The sequence below is a fragment of the Aquarana catesbeiana genome, linkage group LG06 (assembly GCF_042186555.1).
Source record: "Aquarana catesbeiana isolate 2022-GZ linkage group LG06, ASM4218655v1, whole genome shotgun sequence".
NCBI classification, from domain to species: Eukaryota; Metazoa; Chordata; class Amphibia; order Anura; family Ranidae; genus Aquarana; species Aquarana catesbeiana.
Genome location: NC_133329.1, coordinates 330,212,765 through 330,232,951, shown reverse-complemented (window position 1 = coordinate 330,232,951; position 20,187 = coordinate 330,212,765). Strand labels below are relative to the sequence as shown.

Sequence of the window (20,187 nt, the reverse complement as noted above, 5' to 3'; positions counted from 1 at the left end):
AAAGAGTATCCTATGAAACTGGTGGAAAAATGTGTCCTTTCCTGTGGCTTCACGTGATACTTGGAGGTTTTTGAGTGTTCTTCACCAAATGTTCCCCTGAAGCACATGTAGGAAACCTGCTGTTAGGCCTGGTTCACACAGAGTTCATGCTAACAGCAGGCTCTGTCATGGTCCTTTTCAACAGATTCCCTCTTCTCTTGCTTCACAGTCAGCCTAAGGGTAATGGATGAGGTGCATGGCACCAACAAAGACCTCATCTGCATCCATACTCTAAAGTGTATTACAAAAGAAATGAAGAGCTTTTTGAACTGCAAGGAGTCAAAGGTTTTATTCAGACTGTACAGCCATGTTACTGGTTGAGAGATCTTTTCATATTCTGGCATCCATATTCATCTGAAACTGGCCTTACATTCTTTTACTCCAGGAAAAAACATAACAGCACATCACGGATACAACATATAGGTGAGAAAACATTCAGATCAGTGATATAGAAAAGCCATGCAGAAATAGCTATCAACAGTCAGAAATGACAGTCTAGGTTTGGAACTCAATGGTATTAAGTGAGAGTTACAGCTACATACCACAAAAATAAAATAAATTGGGGAGCACTAGGGGTGGGGCTTAAAAGCAATTCAGTATGTGTTAATGTGGATCTAAACCCTATCACTAAAACATATAAACTCTATCATGGTTATGTAATCTCAATAGTCAGTTTCAATCTATTTTTTTTTTAATCTGCAGTTTTCATTAAAATAGCTGGTGATTTTGCTATGAAAGGTTTTGTTGTGGGGTGACAATGCTCTGTCCAGGTCTCCCAATTACTCTCTTGCGTTGCCATCTTGTCATATGCTCTCCTTGTGGAGAATACAAGCGGCCGTGCCAACATACACTGTGCAGCCATTGCCCACCATTGTCATTATGAGGAAACTGGGTCAGAAGAATTGTGTGTCTCAGATGCTGGAGTGCATGCATGCAAACAGGAATATCTAACATAGGATGTAGGAGATCAGCAGCGCTGAGGCACAAAAAAAGAAAAAGGATAAAAATAACATGGCAACTGTTTATGATACAAGGTGCACATATAAACTAATTGCCACCCAGTCAGCATCTAGATCAGCCATTCTCAACCAGGGTCCAATAGAACCCTAGGGTTCCTCCAGTGATTGCTAAGGGTCCCCAAAGCGGAACTTTACCCGTAACAACTTGATACAAAATAGTGTTCAACAAGTTCTTCAACATTACACATTAATAATGATGCTACCACAATGAAAGTGTGCTATGAATTGCCTCCAGCATTGCTCCTGTTTCTTCTTGCTGTAGGCTGGCATTTTGCTTAAGCTCCAAGCACCTGAACACCAGTAAATCATAAAGCGGAACTAAACTGATCGATTTAACAGCTTCAAAAAACAGTTACATTAGTGGAATGCCAGGATTGCTAACTGTCACATTTGCTTGGGTCTTCAAACAAACTGTCAAACCATCAAATGGCTGGTGTCATAACTGATCACATGTGCAGCACCATGGCTGTTGCAGATCAAAACAGAAGGCACCTCCTTGGCTATAAAGGATAGGAGGATTAAATTCCGCTTTAACCACTTCCCTACCGCCTCACATACATATACGGCGGCAGAATGGCACCGCTGCGCAAACCACTGTATAGGTACGTCGGCCCCTTTAAGAGTCATAGCAGGCTCGTGTGCACACCCGCTGCGCGTCGGGGGACCCGATGAGCATGGCCGGCAGGCGCGATTGCCACCGGCCACCAGCGATTGCTGGCACGAGAGCGAGAGCCGGGATTTGTGTGTGTAAACACACAAATCCCTGTCCTGTCAGGGGATAGGAGACAGATTGTGTGTTCCTACTAAGTAGGAACAACGATATGTCTCCTCCCCCAGTCAGTCACATCCCCATACAGTTAAAATCACTCATGAGGGAACAAATTTAACCCCTTGAACGCCCCTAGTGTTAACCCCTTCTCTGCCAGTGACATTTACACAGTAATCAGGGCATATTTATACCACTGATCGCTGTATAAATGTCAATGGTCCCAAAAATGTGTCAAAAGTGTCTGATCTGTCTGCCGCAATGTTGCAGTACCACTAAAAATCGCAGATCACCGCCATTACTAGTAAAAAAAATAAAAATAAAATAATAATGAAAATGCCATAAAAATGCCAAAAATCTTTCCCATAGTTTGTAGACTCTATAACTTTTGCACAAACCAATCAATATACGCTTACTGCTATTTTTTCTTACCAAAAATATGTAGAAGAATATATATCAGTCTAAACTGATGAAGAAATGTGTTATTTAAAAACTTTTTGGGGATATTTATTATAGCAAAAAGTAAAAAATATTGTGTTTTTTTTCAAAAATGTCGGTCTTTGTTTGTTTATAGCGCCAAAAATAAAAACTGCAGAGGTGATCAAATACCACCAAAAGAAAGCTCTATTTGTGGGAAAAAAAAGGACATCAATTTTGTTTGGGTACAGCATTGCATGACAGCGCAATTGTCAGTTAAAGCGACACAGTGCTGTGTCCCAAAAAATGGCCCGGTCAGGAAAGGGGTAAGGCTGTCAGCAGATCGGCCTCTACAATCTAAGTGGTACCTAAAAATGGAGAGCAACTGAGCATGTGCAGAGCAGGGTGAGACAGTGTATTACTGGGTTTTAAACAGTATAGACACTTATTTTTAATGTTTTACATAGCTATACCTGCAAAAGGGCCCAGCCTTAAGTGATCTAGCAGGACTTAAAGGGGTTGTATACCCTCATGTTTTTTCACCTTAATGCATTACCTCCTATGCATTAAGGTGAAAAAAACACCTGGCAGTGACCAGCCCCCCCATTTTACTTACCTGAGCCCTGGAATTTCACCAGGCGGAGACGCGCTCTTCCTCTGCCCGGGGTTCTCGGCTCTTGATTGGATAGATTGAAAGCAAAGCAGCCACTGGCTCCCGCTGCTGTCAATCAAATCCAATGAGGCGGGGCCGAGTCCGGCATTCGTGTCTATGGACGCAAATACTGAACTCAGTATTCGCAAGGCAACCCCCCCCGGAGAGCGCTTCTCCTATGGGGTTATCTGATAAGGAGAGGAGCCTTCGAGGGACCCCAGAAGAGGATGTTCGGGGCCACTCTGTGCAAAATGAGCTGCACAATGGAGGTAAGTATGATATGTTTGTTATTTTTTTTTTTAAAGAGCCTTTATTTCACTTTAAGCTCTGACTAACTGACCTCCCATATGATGGTGTCTGCATAGTTCTGGGGCCAATGTTACTTGGGAAAGTCAATGCTATGACATTAATGATCTCTTTTAGCTCTCTGTAAAGGTGGCATTCTGACCACAAATGTAAGGGGCATCATTCCCACTGACCACCAAGTAGAGCTGCACAATTAATCGTTAAAAAAAATCGTGATCTCGATTCACCTCCCCTGATGATCTCTCCTGCTGAGTTTGCCAATTCTTTCATATAAACAAGTGGAGAGATTATCTGCTCACTCAGCTGTCAAAAGAAAACATCCAGGCATTCTGCCAAGTTTAGAACTTGAAACATTGTATCTAACTTCCTTCTTAGATCAAAGGGATAAACTTCTCTGTGTAAACAAATAACAGGCAATCTGCCAAGCTTTAAACAACTTGTAAATGCAGGAAGTTTAACCACTTAAAGTCTAAATCTTTTTCTGACACTTCTTTCTTAAAGAGGAGTTCCACCCAGGGGCTCCATTAAAAAAAAAAAATTAAAAGTCAGCAGCTACAAATACTGCAGCTGCTGACTTTTAATTGGACACTTACCTGTCCCTGGGTCCAGCGATGCGGGGGATCGAAGCCCCACTCGTCCCCCCCCTCCGCTCGTCGGCGCCGGCATTTCAACTGTGGGCGCCGGGCTGTGGCTTCACAGCCTGGCACCCACTGCGCATGCGCGAGCGGCGCCGCGCGCCGTGATTGGCCGCTCAATCACCTGGGACCTGTAATGGGTCCCAGATGATTGACAGGAGGGAGGGAGCAGAGCCGAGCCCTTCCTGTGCCTGGGAGGAAGTGATGTCACCAGCCCAGGCAAAGGAAGAGGCAGACTACGAGGGACCACCTAGCAACAGGCTTTTAGAGGTAAGTAAAAAAAAAAAAAAATATTCAAATTTTTTTTGTTTTTTTTTTTTTTTTACAATTTTTCAGTTAGTTTTGTTTTTTGTTTTTTTTAAGTTAAAATCAATATTTTTTGCTAAAAAAAATTACTTGGCACCCCCAAACATTAGAGATTATATATATATATATATATATATATATATATATATATATATATATATAAATTTTTTTTTTTTTTTTTAGCAGAGACCCTAGGGAATAAAATGGCAATTGCTGCAATATTTTATGTCACACTGTATTTGCCCAGCGGTCTTTCAAATGCAATTTTTTTGGGAAAAAATACACTTCAATATTAAAAAAAAAACGAAACAGTAAAGTTAGCACATTTTTTTTTGTTTTAATGTAAAAGATGTTACGTCGCGAGAATCGTGAGAGAATCGTAATCTATCCTCTAAGCAAAAAAATCGTGATTCTCATTTTAGCCAGAATCGTGCAGCTCTACCACCGAGGGATAAGGCATTTTTCCCACTGACCCCAATGATTTGATTTTAGCAGGGGTTCTTCGAGACCTGAAAATTTCAAGGGTTCCTCTAAGGTACAAAGGCTGAGAAAGTCTGAGTTAGATCTACCTTGATGGGTCCATTTAAAAAGCAGTGTGCTTTACAAATGTGCATTAAAGGGGTTGTAAAGGTTTGTTTTTTGTTTCATTTTAATTTATATAACAAACGTCATACTAACCTCCTCTGTGCAAGGGTTTTGCACAAAGCGGCCCCGATCCTCCTCTTCTGGGGTCCCTCAGCGGTGCTCCTGGCTCCTCTTCTTCTCAAGTGCCCGCACGGAAAGACGCACTACATTGGGGCACTCGTGCAGGCGCACTCCCGAGTCCTGCTACTTCGTCCATTGACGCAGACAGCAGGACCTCCCATGTCACTGGATTTGATTGACAGCAGCGGGAGCCAATGGCTCCCGCTGCTATCAATCTATCCAATGAGGACTCGAGATAGCGGCTGGAGCTGGAGTTGGAGAAGTGCAATAAAAGTAAAAAGTAGGGTTGTCACATGACTGGCTCTTCTCCAATCGTGGAGTTCTCTCTGCTGCGTTAAGCAGACAAAAATTCTAAAGATACCCGAGTCTGCATTTTATGAATAGGTGGCAAATTGCAGGCCACAATATGCAGTAGTAGTGCGAAGTATTCATTCTTCTTTACAAATGGATCTAAGGGTAGTGATCAAAACTGTATTTTATGTTGCAACGCTTTAAACTTGATGAGGAATGATGATGATGTTTAAAGAGCATCATTCCCCTTCATAGTTCACAGACTGAACTATAATTTCTGATTGCTAATAGATACAAAACCATACCCCAGCTCAACCACTTAGTTCAGGATTCAAAAGCTGAAAACCGGTGCTCTGGCTGGGATGTTCCGTCCCCAATACAAAAAGTCCATAACAATTAAAGCCGGCCACTCTGTACTTTTTGATGTAAATCTTTATTGGCTACGTATATATTGACACGGTGCACAGACCTCTAACGCATTTCGGCTAATACAGCCTTCCTCATAGCAATCTTTTGATTGCTATAGGATATTACACATTTCTATTTAGGAGCTCTTCTGTCTTGGAATATTCTGTACACATTGCACATTTATTGTTAATAAACATCTTGCTGGAAAGCCATATGGAGCAGACTTTACTGCAAGAAAGGAGGATCCTTATCCTTCCATCACTACTTTGGGAGTCAGTGTCCCATAACAAGCATCCTTACAGCAGACATTCTAACACCTTATGTGCATGTTTGTTCCATGTCGGTGACTTGCTAAGTAATTACTAAAAGATAAAGATGACAGCCCTGGGGTATGTACAGTACCTATAAAAACACAATGTAATCTCCCATTTTCTTATACTGACAAGTCCCTTTTAAAGGAATTGCCTGGTTAAAAAAAAAAAAAAAAAAAAAAGGTAAATTTAAATAACAACCCCATTTCCAAAAAGTTGGGACGTTGTGTAAAATGTATATAAAAACTGAATTCAATGATTTGCAAATCTCATAAATACATATTTTATTCATAATAGAAAACATACTAAATGTTTAAATTGATAAAATGTACCATTTTAAGAAAAAAATAAGGACAGTTTGAAATTGATGCCAGAAACACATCTAAAAAAAGTTGGGACAGGAAATCAAAAGCTGGCAAAGTATGTGGTACTAACAAGTAAGAGCTGGAAGAACATTTTGCAACTAAGTTGAAGTAGTAGGAAAGTCATTTTCTAGACTATAATAGGGCTTACCTGTAGGTACATTGAATATCTCCTAAACTTGAGGTGTTTAGAAGACATTCCCAATGGATGCAGCCGGTGCCGTCACTGGCGCATGCGCACTGAAGGTCTGGCATACTGTGCTGACCTTCAGAGCTCTGTGCCGCAGTCGAGGGCTCCCACATGCATGCACGGAAGGGACGTCATCGCGGCCTGGCCACTCATACAGCCGGAGCCCACGAACCCGAAATGAAGACTGGGGAAAGATGTAAGCCCTGTCAGTGGTGACAGCTCTCCACTGGGGGGGCTTCATTTTAGGGAAAGTATTTCATAGTCTGCTAGTATGCAATGCATACTAGCACATTATGACATTGCCTTTGCAGGGAATTTTTTTAAATTTTTTTAAAGCTGCGGTTTACTACCACTTTAATTGGCAACAGGTCAGTAACACGATTGTGTACCAAAAGAGCATCTTAGATAGTTAGTGCCTCAGAAGTAAAGATGGGCAGAGGTACGCCAATCAGTAAAAAGCTGAGTATAATAACTGTCAAAGAATTTCACAATAATGTTCAACATAAATTGCAAAATTTAAATGTATCATCATCTACAGTACATATGATCATCAAAAGATTCAGAGAATCTGGAGAAAAAAATTCCAGCAAGCGACAAGGCCAAACCGCAATATTGCATGCCCGTGATCTTTGGGACCTCAGATGGCACTGCATTAAAACCAGCCAAGGTTATGTGATAGACATCACTGCATGGGCTCAGAAATACTTCCAAACATCACTGCCTGTGAGCACAGTTCATTGTGGCATCAAAAAATGCAAATGAAAGCTCTATCACGCAAAGAAAAAGCCATATCTGAACATGATCCAGAAATGTGGATGTCTTCTCTGGACCAAAGTTTATTTATAATGGTCTGTTGCAAAGTGGAAAACTGTTCTATGGTCAGGCAAATTGACATGTGTTATGGCAACTAAGGGCGCCGTGTCCTTTGGACTAAAGAAGAGAGGGACCTAATGGCTTGTTAAAAGCATTCAGTTCAAAAGCCTGCATCACTACGTATGGAATGGACATCTGGAAAGACACCATCAATGCTGAAAGATGTATCCAGGTTTTAGAGTTGCATGTGCTCAGGCAAGAATGGGACAACATTCCTCTTCCAAAACTCCAGCAAGCGGCCTCCTCAGTTCCAAGACGTTTGAAAGAAGAGGGGATGCTACACCGTGGCAAACATGGCCTAGTCCCAAGCTTTTTGGTATTGGGGTTGTAATTTGCCAGCTTTTTGTTGCCTTTTGTTGCCTGTCCCAACTTCTTTGGAAAGTGTTGCTGCTTTTTTTTTCCTAAAACATTTTCTCAGTTTAAACATTTGATAAGTTTCCAAGTTTCAATTGTGAATAAAATGTGGATTTATGAGACTTGCAAATTATTGCATTATGTTTTTATGTCGATTTTACACAGCATCCCAACTTTTTTTTAGAAATGGGGTTCTTCCCTAAAAAGTGTATTAAACATGAATACAGGTCACAACTCCAGACTCCTCTACGATGGCTGACATCACAGTGACTGCAAATTCCAGATGGAAAACTAAAACGAACTGACAACTGATGTAAACAAATAGGCAAGAATGGAAGTGACCATTTGTATGTTTTTCCTAATCTGTTTGTGTTGCTTTGTATTGGCACATAGGCCGATGTCTCCCAGCAGCGCTAACTGCTTTCCAATACTAGATCTAAAGCACTTCGCCTCAGCAGCCTTAATAACTCTTCCACTGATTTCTTGCTCAAGCTTTCCATTAGCTTCTCTATCAATTGATGCTTAGAGAAAAGTCAGCTCAGCACCTTCCCCTGGAGATCAATAGTCTCTTTATTGTGACACCCACAATAGCAGTAGAGTGGTTATTATTTTTAGATATTTTGCGGATAGGAAGCACCATCAAAGCTCTATTTCTAATGTGTTGCCGCACCAGGAAATAATGCACGACTCAGCAGGACTATGATTATGTCTGGACAATACATTCAATGTTATACAAAGTCGTAATACAGAGAAGAAATATGCTAAAGTTTTTTTGGTCAGGTGAAATCTAGACATGCAGGTAGTTTTCATCGGGGGGTTCAAAAATGCAGGACAAAAAAAAAATAGCGCAAGTGATTTGTCTGAAAAGGGGTGTGGCTTTAAAAGAGGGCTGGATTTTCATGAAGGTGCACAGATTACCCAGTGAGTTTAGTCAAGAAACCTATAAAACTGTAAGACTACCATGTTATTGGACAGACCGATATGTGAAAGTCCCACTGTATTACCAACGGCATTGGCAGTGCAGTGGTTGAAGCTATAAAAACTACTACTCCAGAGTAATTAGCACTATATTGCCAAAAGTATTGGGATGCCTGCCGTTACAAGCACTGGAACTAAGGGGCCAGGCCCAACCCCTGAAAAACAACCCCACACCATAATCCCCCCTCCACCAAATGATTTGGCCCAGTGCAAAAAGCAAGGTCCATAATGGCATTTAATGGCATCCCAGTCTTATTCCGCAGGGTTCAATATTGAGTTGGACCACCCTTTGCAGCTATAACAGCTTCAACTCTTTCGGAACAGTTGGTCCATAAAGACATGGATGAGTGAGTTTGGGGTGAAGGAACTTAACTGGCCTGCACAGAGTCCTGACCTTTGGGATGAATTAGAGCAGAGACTGCAAGCCAGGCCTTCTCGTCCAACATCAGTGCCTGACCTCACAAATGTACTTCTAGAAGAATGGTCAAACATTCCCATAGACACCCCCCTAAACCTTGTGGACAGCCTTCCCAGAAAAGTTGAAGGTGTTATAGCTGAAAACTGGGCCAACTCAATATTGAACCCTACAGACTAAGACTGGGATGCCATTAAAGTTCATGTAAAGGGAGGTGTCCCAATACTTTTGGCAATATAGTGTACGTACAGTTAAGTGCACATGCGTCCCTCTACCCTGGCAATGCCAGGTTACCTTCCGTTTCGAGAAGATCGAAATGCAAAGCAAGAACACACAGTAATATCAAAACAGAGAGGAACTGCTTTTTACAGATCTGCATGCAGAATAATAACATCAAGGTGACCGTTAAAAGATGATTCTTCAATAGCCACACAATATTTTTTTTAGATTTGCCAGAAACAAAGTAAGCCTGCTTAATCAATTCATATTTAATCAGAGCCCTGCAATACATAGTTGTTCATAAATCTAAAGGATATTGTACAATCAGATTGCAATTTATGTGGCTGAGAGCCATATTATATAATAAATGTTTTATACATCCTCTTCCAAATTTTAGGAGTGCCGTAGATCTTATGTGAGCCCCCATAATTTAGATTTATGTACTTAATAAAAAAATTAAACTGTAGCAGGCATGGCCAGTTCTCTACAATGCAAATGCCAAGCACCGACCTTAAAAAAATCCAAAGTAGACTAATGTTACCGTTCCAAAGGATTCATTCACGGAATGAGCACATTTTAGGGGGGCAGGGGAGGTTTATTTAGTTTTACAACCCATAATAATAAAATGTTTATATATATATATATATATATATATATATATATATATATATATATATATATATATATATATAAATAATTAGCATGATTAGATTTATACAACATGCCTAAACAGTAATTGAAATTTTAGAGCATTTACCCACTAACCGGAAATTTGTTACCCTCTCCCAGCATCCTTGACATACCACATACTGTACCTGTCTGCTCTGCTGAGATACATTCTGTTAAACACACAGAATGTATAACCCCCTGTGTGCTATATGCCCTCATCCTTATAAGGCAGTATACACTGAGAGAACTGATACATAGCCATAGACTTCTTGAGAGACATAGAGAGAAAAGCAAAAACACTGATATAAAAGCAGAAATTTTTATTTTTTACCAACTTTAAAAATCAAGAATAAGACTCTACAATAGTTATTAAAAGTATGTCTGCCTTCAGGTTTACATAGATGCAATGATTCCAAATAAAATACTACATGTAAACTCAACGCGTTTCAAATTATCTTCATCAGGAGTACATGTGAAAAGACTTGATACGATGGAACAAAGTTGCTATTTGGAGTTACAGAGTACAATATCAGCTGGAATAAACATCAGACGCAGTACTACCTTCATCCCCCTGAAGCCGCATGGACACCAAACAGGTAGAAGACTGCCATTTTCAAAATTGTGCATTATTCAAATTTGGTAAGTATAACAAACGCATATCTCAAATACAATGTCTTAAGAAAATAACATAATTTGGCAGTGTGTATGTAAACATTCATCACAAAAGGAAAGGAACCATGGATATACCTGGTGAGCAATAGCAGGTTATCCATCATAAGTGAATCAAGGTACAATTTGTAAACCATATTGCCACATCATAATTGTCTAGGTCCAGCAGCACCTCGCTTGATAATTATGCGAGCCAATATTGTACTCTAACTCCAAAAAGTAACTGAGCCCCATCATATCGATTTCTTTCACATGTACTCCTGAGGAAGATCATTTGAAACGCGTTGTTTGTGGATTTTTCCTTAGAATCATGACATCATTACATGTGAACCTAAAGGGAGACATATTTTAATGGCTTTTGTAGAGTCTTACTGTTGATTTTAAAGAGGAAGTAAACCCTGAGGGGTTTTACTTCCTCTTTGTTTCCCTGCAAAGGCAAAGCATAATGAGCTACTATGCATTGCATAGTAGCCCATTACGTGTCACTTACCTGTAATTAAAGCCCAAGATGTCCCCGATGGCTGGAAGCATCCATCTTCAGCCCTCTTCCTTCCCGGGGCTGCGAACGCCGACTCTGTGACTGGCCGGAGTCGCGGGACCCGCCAGTGACGGCATGACCCAGCTAGAAACGGCACAGTGTGCCCTTTCTAAAGTGCGCATGCACCGAATACATCGGTGTATGCACAGAAGGACTCATCGTACGGGGAATTGTAAATATCTCCTAAACCATGTAGGTTTAGGAGATATTTTCAGCACCTACAGGTAAGCCTTAATCTAAGCTTACCTGTAGGTGAAAGTGGTTGTACAGGGTGTACAACCACTTTAATGTTATTAAACATTTTTGCTTTTATATCAGTGTTTTTTCTATTCACTATATGCCCCTCAAAAATTCCATGGCATGGAGATACATTCTGTGTCATCTGATTGGCGCCACACCACCTGTAGTTAAAAAATCCTCACTTTCAGGTCTTGCTTCTTTCACGCATTTATTTCTCAATCACCAATTATTGCAATGCAAAATCTGTGCTGCTCTTGTCACAGTGAAAATCTAAGGGACAGGTAAGCATGCTACATGTCAGAAATGGGGGCCCTTTTACACTGAACACAGTTGGCTGCAGTTGGATGCATTTTGAACTGCACTCCAACTGCATAGACAGCTCAAAATCAAGGCAATCCTATGGGCACTGTTCACATCATTGCAGTGCAGTTCAGCGCAGTTAAAGAAAAAAAAAATAAATGTAAAAAACAAACAAGTAAATATGATCAACTTTCCTATCTATTTACTAATGCTAGCAGCACGAGGATTAAAAATACTCAATGTTGATTGGGAGAGTGAAGTTCCACTTTAAGCCAAGAAAGCAAAGCCCAAAAACCTATAGAAAAAAGCACTGCAAAACGCATTGCAAAATGCATCCAAGCGCATGTCAAGCACGCTTTAAATGCATGTACACATGAAGCCAAAAACACGCAGTTATGTGGAGTTTCCGGTGTGAATGGGCCCAAAAGGTACAAAATATTTTTCACTGTCATGCAAAAACTGCGAAAATGTCACTCACCTGAATAAAAGCAATATTAACCTCTTCACGCCTGCGCCTCCCACCCTTTAAAGACGCCAAAAGGTGAGGCGGGGCTTAAGAGCATGTGACTGCCGTGACAGCCAATCACAAGTGATCCAAAAACTCCCGATCGTTGCTCGCTATCAGTTGGGTGCCGGTAACTGTATCGAGAGCACGCACCGCGCATGCTCTGATCACAGCTGTATGGACAGCAATTCACGTAAATATGCGGCTCCCACAACGCCAAGGACCAGTCACCGGGAGGCTGCATATTTGCGTGCAGCCTGCGCCAAGCGGTTAAAGCCTTGTTATTTTTTCTTTTTAAAAAAGACAAACATGTTATTCTTACCTGCTCTGTGCAGGGCTTTGCACACAACAGCACGGATCCTCCTCTTCTTGGGTTCCACGCCGGTGCTACTGGCTCCTCCCTCCTGCTGGGTGCCCCCAGATCAAGCAGCTTGCTCTGGGGGGCACCCAAGCAGGCGCGTTCCAGAGCCATGGCTCTGTGTGTCCATTCACACACGGAGCAGCGGCTCGGCCCCGCCACTTCGGTCTCCTGATTGACTCACTGGCTGTGATTGACAGCAGCGGAAGCCAGTGACTCCTGCTACTGCCAAAAGCCAATCAGGAGTGCGAGCACTCAAGGACATTACTGAATCGATAGAGGGCTCAAGTAAGTAATGGGGGGGGCTGCTGCACATAGAAGCTTTTTTACCTTATGAAGGTAAAAAACCTTGTGCCTTTACATCCATTTTAATAGTTGATCGAGTCATGTATAGCTGCAATGACAGCTTGTAAGAAGTCTCTCCCTTTGCACAGCTGGAACTTGTAATTTGTGCCTTTTCTTGGCAAATTTTTTTGGCTTTCCCGGGTCGAAAAGTCACCATTAGTGAACAGTCATTTTTAAGCCTGCATTATCAAATTAAAGTGTGGGCTTTGAACTGGCCATTCTGTGACATTCATGTGTTTGGCTTAAACCACTCAAGTGTAGCTTAGGCTGTAAGTTTATAGCCGTCATTCTGCTGAACGGCTACCCGTCTCAGGTCCCTCGCAGACTGAAACCGGTTTTCCTCTAGAACTATCCTGTATTTGGCTTCACCCATTTTACCCTCAACAATGACCAGTCTCCCAGCAAGGGTTCTGTCTACAAAACATGCACCATTGTCATCATGACCATAAGAAAGAGAAATCTGAATTGACTGGCAGTAATATAAAGTCATGACTGACTGACTAACACTTGATAGCTCATATTCAAGAGAAGGAAGACCGTGTTTATGCTTGACACATATGTAAATTCATTTCCTGTTCCATCTGAAACCTGATGCATTTCAGATACAGTGAAGGAAAATAGGTGATGTTTAGGCAACATTTAGAGTTCAGGCCACCGCCAGATATACACTGCATCCGGAAAGTATTCACAGCGCTTCACTTTTTCCACATTTTCTTATGTTACAGCCTTATTCCAAAATGGATTAAGCCTAGGTTCACATGGGAGCGATTTTTGTCATGCGATTTGAGAGATCAAAACACGACAAGTCGCAATCTATTGGAGGCAATGGCACTGTTCCAATCAGTGTGACACCGATTTTGTGGCACCGCACCGATTTGCAAAAGTAGTTCCTGCACTACCTTTGCCGATTTCAGGTGCGACTTCAATAGACATCCGTGTATGAAGCCACACAGACATCTATGAAGTAGCACCTAAAATCTCGCTGACCTTGCTACTTTGAAATCGCGCTACTTCAAGTGAAGTAGCGCGATTTCAAAGTAGCATCAATGTGAACCAGGGTTAAATATATTATTTTTCCTCAAAATTCTATAAACAATACCCCATAATGGCAACATGAAAGAAGTTTGTTTGAAATCTTTGCAAATTTATAAAAAAAAAAAAATCACATGTACATAAATAAGTATTCACAGCCTTTGCCATGACACTCAAAATTGACCTCAGGTGCATCCTGTTTCCACTGATCATTCTTCATATGTTTCTACAACTTAGAGTCCACCTGTGGAAAATTCAGTTAACTGGACATGATTTGGAAAGGCACACACTTGTCTATATAAAAGGTCCCACAGTTAACAGTGCACGTCAGAGCACAAACCAAGCTATGAAGCCCAAGGAATTGTCTGTAGACCTCCAAGACAGGATTGTATGGAGGCACAGATCTGGGAAAGGGTACAAAAAAGTTTCTGCAGCATTGAAGGTCCCAATGAGAACAGTGGCCTCCATCATTCGTAAATGGAAGAAGTTTGGAACTACCAGGACTCTTCCTAGAGCGGGCCGCCTGGCCAAACAGAACAATTGGGGGAGAAGGGCCTTAGTCAGGGAGGTGACCAAAAACTTGATGGTCACTCTAACAGAGCTCCAGCGTTTCTCCGTGGAGAGAGGAGAACCACCCAGAAGAACCACTATCTCTGCAGCACTCCACCAATCAGACCTGTATGGTAGAGTGCCCAGACAGAAGCCACTCCTCAGTAAAAGGCACATGACAGCTCATCTGGAGTTTGCCAAAAGTCGCCTAAAGGACTCTCACACCACAGGAAACAAAATTCTCTGGTCTGATGAAAAAAAAAGATTGAACTCTTTGGCCTGAATGACAAGCATCATGTCTGGAGGAAACCAGGCACCACTCATCACATGGCCAATACCACCCCTACAGTGAAGCATGGTGGTGGTAGCATCATGCTGTGGGGATGTTTTCAGCAGCAGGGACTGGGAGACTGGTCAGGATCGAGGGAAAGATGAATGCAGCAATGTACAAAGACATCTTTGATGAAAACCTGCTCCAGAGAGCTCTGTACCTCAGACTGGGGCAAAGGCTCATCTTCCAACAGGACAATGACCCTAAGCACACTGCCAAGATAACAAAGGTCTGGCTACAGGACAACTCTGTGAATGTCCTTGAGTGGCCTAGCCAGAGACCAGACTTGAACCCGATTGAACATCCCTGGAGACATCTGAAAATGGCTGTGCACCGACCCTCCCCATCCAACCTGATGGAGCTCGAGAGGTCCTGCTAAGAAGACTGGGAGAAATTGCCCAGAAATAGGTGTGCCATGCTTGTAGGATCAAACTCAAAAAGACTTGAGGCTGTAATTGTAATTGTAATTCCACAAAGTATGTGAATACTTATGTACATACGATTTTTTTTTTTTTTAGCAAAGATTTTAAACAAACTTCTTTCACATTGTAATTATCGGGTATTGTTTGTAGAATTTTAAGTTAAATAATGAATTTAATAAATTTTGGAATAAGACTAACAATCACAAAATGTGGAAAAAGTGAAGCTCTGTGAATACTTTCTGGATGCATTGTGGTATTTTCCAGTGAAACAATATCAGACTTACAGTAGAAAATGGTGTTACAGTCTTTAGCTGGACATTTATCATGGGGAGCAAATAGACCGACAAACAGAATTCCCAGAAAAAGGTAGTGAGTGCCCATTATAACTGCATTAAAAGACTGGAGTTCTTCATTAGCAAAGAACAGAAGATGATATGCCAACATTTCCGACTCCAATGAAACACATGAGAATCAATGGAGGCATTAGAAAGGGAAGGTGACTTTCCTGCCGCCGCACATCACATGAAAATGTCCGCAGGCTTTTTATCCATGGGAGCTCCTGGCGGAGGTAGAAGCACAGCTAGCACACAGAAAACACAATGCTGCTCCCCTACTAGCATACACAGACTTTCCACTCGTACAGGTGAAAATATTATGCAAGATTTATCATTTTTATAGCCTTTTCAAGCAGCAAGAATTACAAGTTGTAGGGAGAAGAGTCAGCATGCACAGTAATGCAGATATATTTATGACTAGGAGGCTTGCGTGGAGTTGCCATGGAGTCAAAGCACCATTTCAAACACAGCATCTTAAATGAATACCATGCTTACCAGATGGAGACATATATTCAGCGTTTGCCCTACAAACCACCTGGACTGGCAGATTGCACATTTGTAAGAAGGCCTGAAAGACATTGAAAACAGAAATAAAGCATTTGTTGGCTGATGGCAGAAAAAAGATATCAAAAGACAATATGTAGCGGATCATTAAACATGTTTACTAAGACTTCCAGTTCTCTGTAAATTTCTACCATAAGCACAAAATTGTTCTACAAAGTCACATACTGCAGATAAACAGACAAAGTTTATCCGGACTTCATCAACCTACGAGGACATGCCGAGATCGGGGTTAGGAGCAAATTACTATAGATGACACCAAAGAGAAATTCAAATCATGAGTATGTACTGTAGTTGGGAGCACCTAGGAAAAACAATCATCAAGAAAATCGGATATAACCAACGCATTCTGAGAGATAGGCCTCACTCTTCTACAGGGCTAGTGTACAAAGAACAATTAAAAAAAAAAAAAATTATATATATGTATGTATATATATATATATATATATATATATATATACATACATATACACACACACACACACACACACACATATATATATATACACATAGACACAAGTAGACCACAAGTGCACAGTGTAGAAATGCTACAAGTGTGAGTATATATATAAATATGTTTATACTGTGAGGTATGGTCTTATTCAGGGGTCTCCAAACTTTCTTAACAAAGGGCCAGTTTACCGTCCTTCAAGGGGTTGTAAAGGCTCCTGTTGCTATCAATCTGTCCAATGAGGAGAGAGACAGCGGCTGGAGCCGATGCGCTCATGCACTTTGCTGGATTGGATCAGGCTCAGATAAGATAAAAGGGGGGGGGGGTTCTGGGGGGAGCTGCAGCATAGAAGGTTTTTTACCTTAAAGGGGTTGTAAACCCTTAATAACCCAATTTTGCCTACATGTAAGCCTATAATAAGGCTTACCCATAGGTACCGTGAATTTCTCCTAAACTTGCACAGTTTAGGAGATATTCATTGTATCCGCATGTGCCTACGTCATCGGCACATGTGCACTGAAGTAACAGCTTGTTTGTGCCATTTCTTCAGCTGCTGTCCCGTGACCGGCAGCTCCTGCGCGGGAGTGACATCATTAGTGACGTCATCACAGCGCCAGAGCCCGCAAACCCAGAAGTAACATTCCGGAGACATGTCGCCGGTCACGGTGTATGGGGACTGCTGCAACAGCTTATTTTTAAGGTAAGTATTTCATAATGAGCTAGTATGCGATGCAGGTTGTTGTTTTTTTTTTTTTTTTTTCACAGTTTACAACCACTTTATTGCATAGATGCATAGAAGACCTTGAGGCTTTACAACCACTTTCAGACTTTAGGGGGGCTGGCCTGTGGCCATTGGGAGTACAAAATGTCCCAGCGCCAGTGGGAGTAAACAATCCCTCATCATTGGTGGCAATGGGAGGAATTGTGCCCCATCATTGGTGTCACTGGGAGGAATTGTGCCCCATCATTGGTGTCACTGGGAAGAATTGTGCCCCATCATTGGTGTCACTGGGAAGAATTGTGCCCCATCATTGGTGTCACTGGGAAGAATTGTGCCCCATCATTGGTGTCACTGGGAAGAATTGTGCCCCATCATTGGTGTCACTAGGAGGAATTGTGCCCCATCATTGGTGTCACTGGGAGGAATTGTGTCCCATCATTGGTGTCACTGGGAGGAATTGTGCCCCATCATTGGTGTCACTGGGAGGGATTGTGCCCCATCATTGGTGTCACTGGGAGGAATTGTGCCCCATCATTGGTGTCACTGGGAAGAATTGTGCCCCATCATTGGTGTCACTGGGAGGAATTGTGCCCCATCATTGGTGTCACTGGGAGGAATTGTGCCCCATCATTGGTGTCACTGGGAGGAATTGTGCCCCATCATTGGTGTCACTGGGAGGAATTGTGCCCCATCATTGGTGTCACTGGGAGGAATTGTGCCCCATCATTGGTGTCACTGGGAGGAATTGTGCCCCATCATTGGTGTCACTGGGAGGGATTGTGCCCCATCATTGGTGTCATCGAGTCCCATCATTGGTGTCATTTGAAGAAATTGTGCCCTTTATGGAATAAAATAGCACCCCAAGGGCCAGATAAAAGCAAGCAAAGGGCTGCATCTGGCTTTGGAGACCACTGATCTAATTTAATGTGTTAGTATTTATTAAGAGCTCCCAAGTACATACCCATGATTTATTGTTCTGGTGACCAATTCCACCACCGTTATCAGAATGGGAGCAATCCTGGGACCTCAATTAGGTCTAAACAGAACATACTTCAACAATAAGTTTATTTCCTCCAAGGAAAACATCCCCTTTTTTGGCTTTAAAAATAAAACACATCCCATTTTACTGGTCCAGCGCTATCACAATTGACCAAAGAAAAGCTTGTAAGCCCAAAGTTACAAGGACGCTATATATCTGTGTAACCATCAATTACTAAAACTTGCAATACATTAATTCTTCAAAACTTGCTACATGCCTGCATACAGCCTGGATTAGAATTGATTAATAATGGCTACAAATAACTAAGAAATAATTCAACTGATGTGTTTGGCAAGTGATCATAGAAATCCACACCTGTAAGCAGTAAGGTCCAAAATCCTCCTGTATGCAATACAAAATGTATACTACCTTTGCTATTGTTTTGTTATAATAATTAAAATCACGTATCATGCAATGTGGGCCTATTTACACTTGTCTGTTTCCCTAAAGCAAAACTCCTGCATCATGCATTTTGCAGCATGAAGATGCATTTGGAGGAGAAACCCCATTCTTTCCCATAGGGCTGGTTCCAATGTGCTGCAGTTTATTGTGGAAGAAAACCAGAAACTATATGAGCCAACGGAACAGGGTAAATCCACCATGTAGACAAGACATCAAGTTCTGCTCTAAGCACTCCCACCCTAGCCTTGGAAGTTAAATGTATAGAATGTATTAATGTAACGGAATGACCCACAGCTATGCAACAGGAAACAAGGAGATCAAATCATGTAATAGCCAGCACGTTAGCAAGGAGTCTCTTACATGTAAACAAAATGCATATTGTATCATTTTTACATCGGAATGCAGGAAATCTTGCATGGTATCCACCAAGTTAGCTATAAATAACAATATATTTTTGTCTCTACTCTCAAAACGACCATCTGAAGTGCACACTCCCACTTCAAATCTTTCTTCTTCAGCTAGCATTGTATGATGATTAATGGAATATTAATAGGTGGCCAATAAATGAAGTCTAGTCTCAGTCTGAATTATTTTATATTCATCATGTGCTGTTTCAAGGATGGCTCAGGAGACATTGTGTCTGCATTACAGTGGGCTCTGTGAAGATGATCTAACAGCTTTCAGACTTGTAGTTATCAAACAATGGATAATAGAGTCCGACAGCATCGAAATGACAAAACTCTGCTTGTACAGCCAAAAGGAAGCAGGGCAAAATAGATACTTGCAATGCATTTCATGTCCCCTAATGCCTTTATTCATTTAACATTTACTCTTCCAGTTTAATGCTGGAAGCATAGATTTTGTATACAAACCTAAATTAATTTCTTAGAAAGTAGACCCACGTGTGCATTGTTCAATTGGATGTAGTACCAGATTTGAATTCAAATGGTACTTATGTTAACAATCTTGTGGAGATAATTAGCTACATGCATACCGGCCTGTAGTACCCCTTTATTACCAATCGATTCTCCAGTGCTATGATATTTTGACCGACAATTACTCCCATCATGCAACACTGTACCCAAATAAATTTGATATAATTGTTTTGAGACAGATAGATCTTTCTTTTGGTGGCATTTAATAACTACTGTTTTTATTAAATCATTTTTAACTATGAAAAGGAAAAATTATTTCCCCTATAAGACATATCAAATAAAAATACCAAGATGGTACAAAACCAATCACAATGGCCCTTTTGGAAAGTGGACAGCACAAGGTGATCTCATTTTTTGCCACAATTTTTTAGAAATGAAGAAATATGCCGGTATTGTGGGGGTTAAAACATGGAGCTTGGTACACTAGACAAGGCGCATCATAGGTCATACACAAAGGTAGGAGAAGGGGTTAATGTACAAGTCACATTCAGTGGCAGGATGGAGATGTGGGGGTTAATATGCGGATATGCAGGATAAGG

The 20,187-nt window shown here is 41.4% G+C and overlaps 1 protein-coding gene across 1 annotated transcript in view; it reads right to left on the bottom strand.

Annotated features, from left to right (window-relative positions):
- The window catches only part of MTX2 (metaxin 2), a 142,862-nt gene that overhangs the window by 56,971 nt on the left and 65,704 nt on the right, over positions 1–20,187 (bottom strand). The window contains exon 4 of the mRNA XM_073633848.1: positions 16,035–16,107. Within this exon, the coding sequence (XP_073489949.1) occupies positions 16,035–16,107 (73 nt within the window). The remainder of the gene's footprint in view (positions 1–16,034; positions 16,108–20,187) is intronic.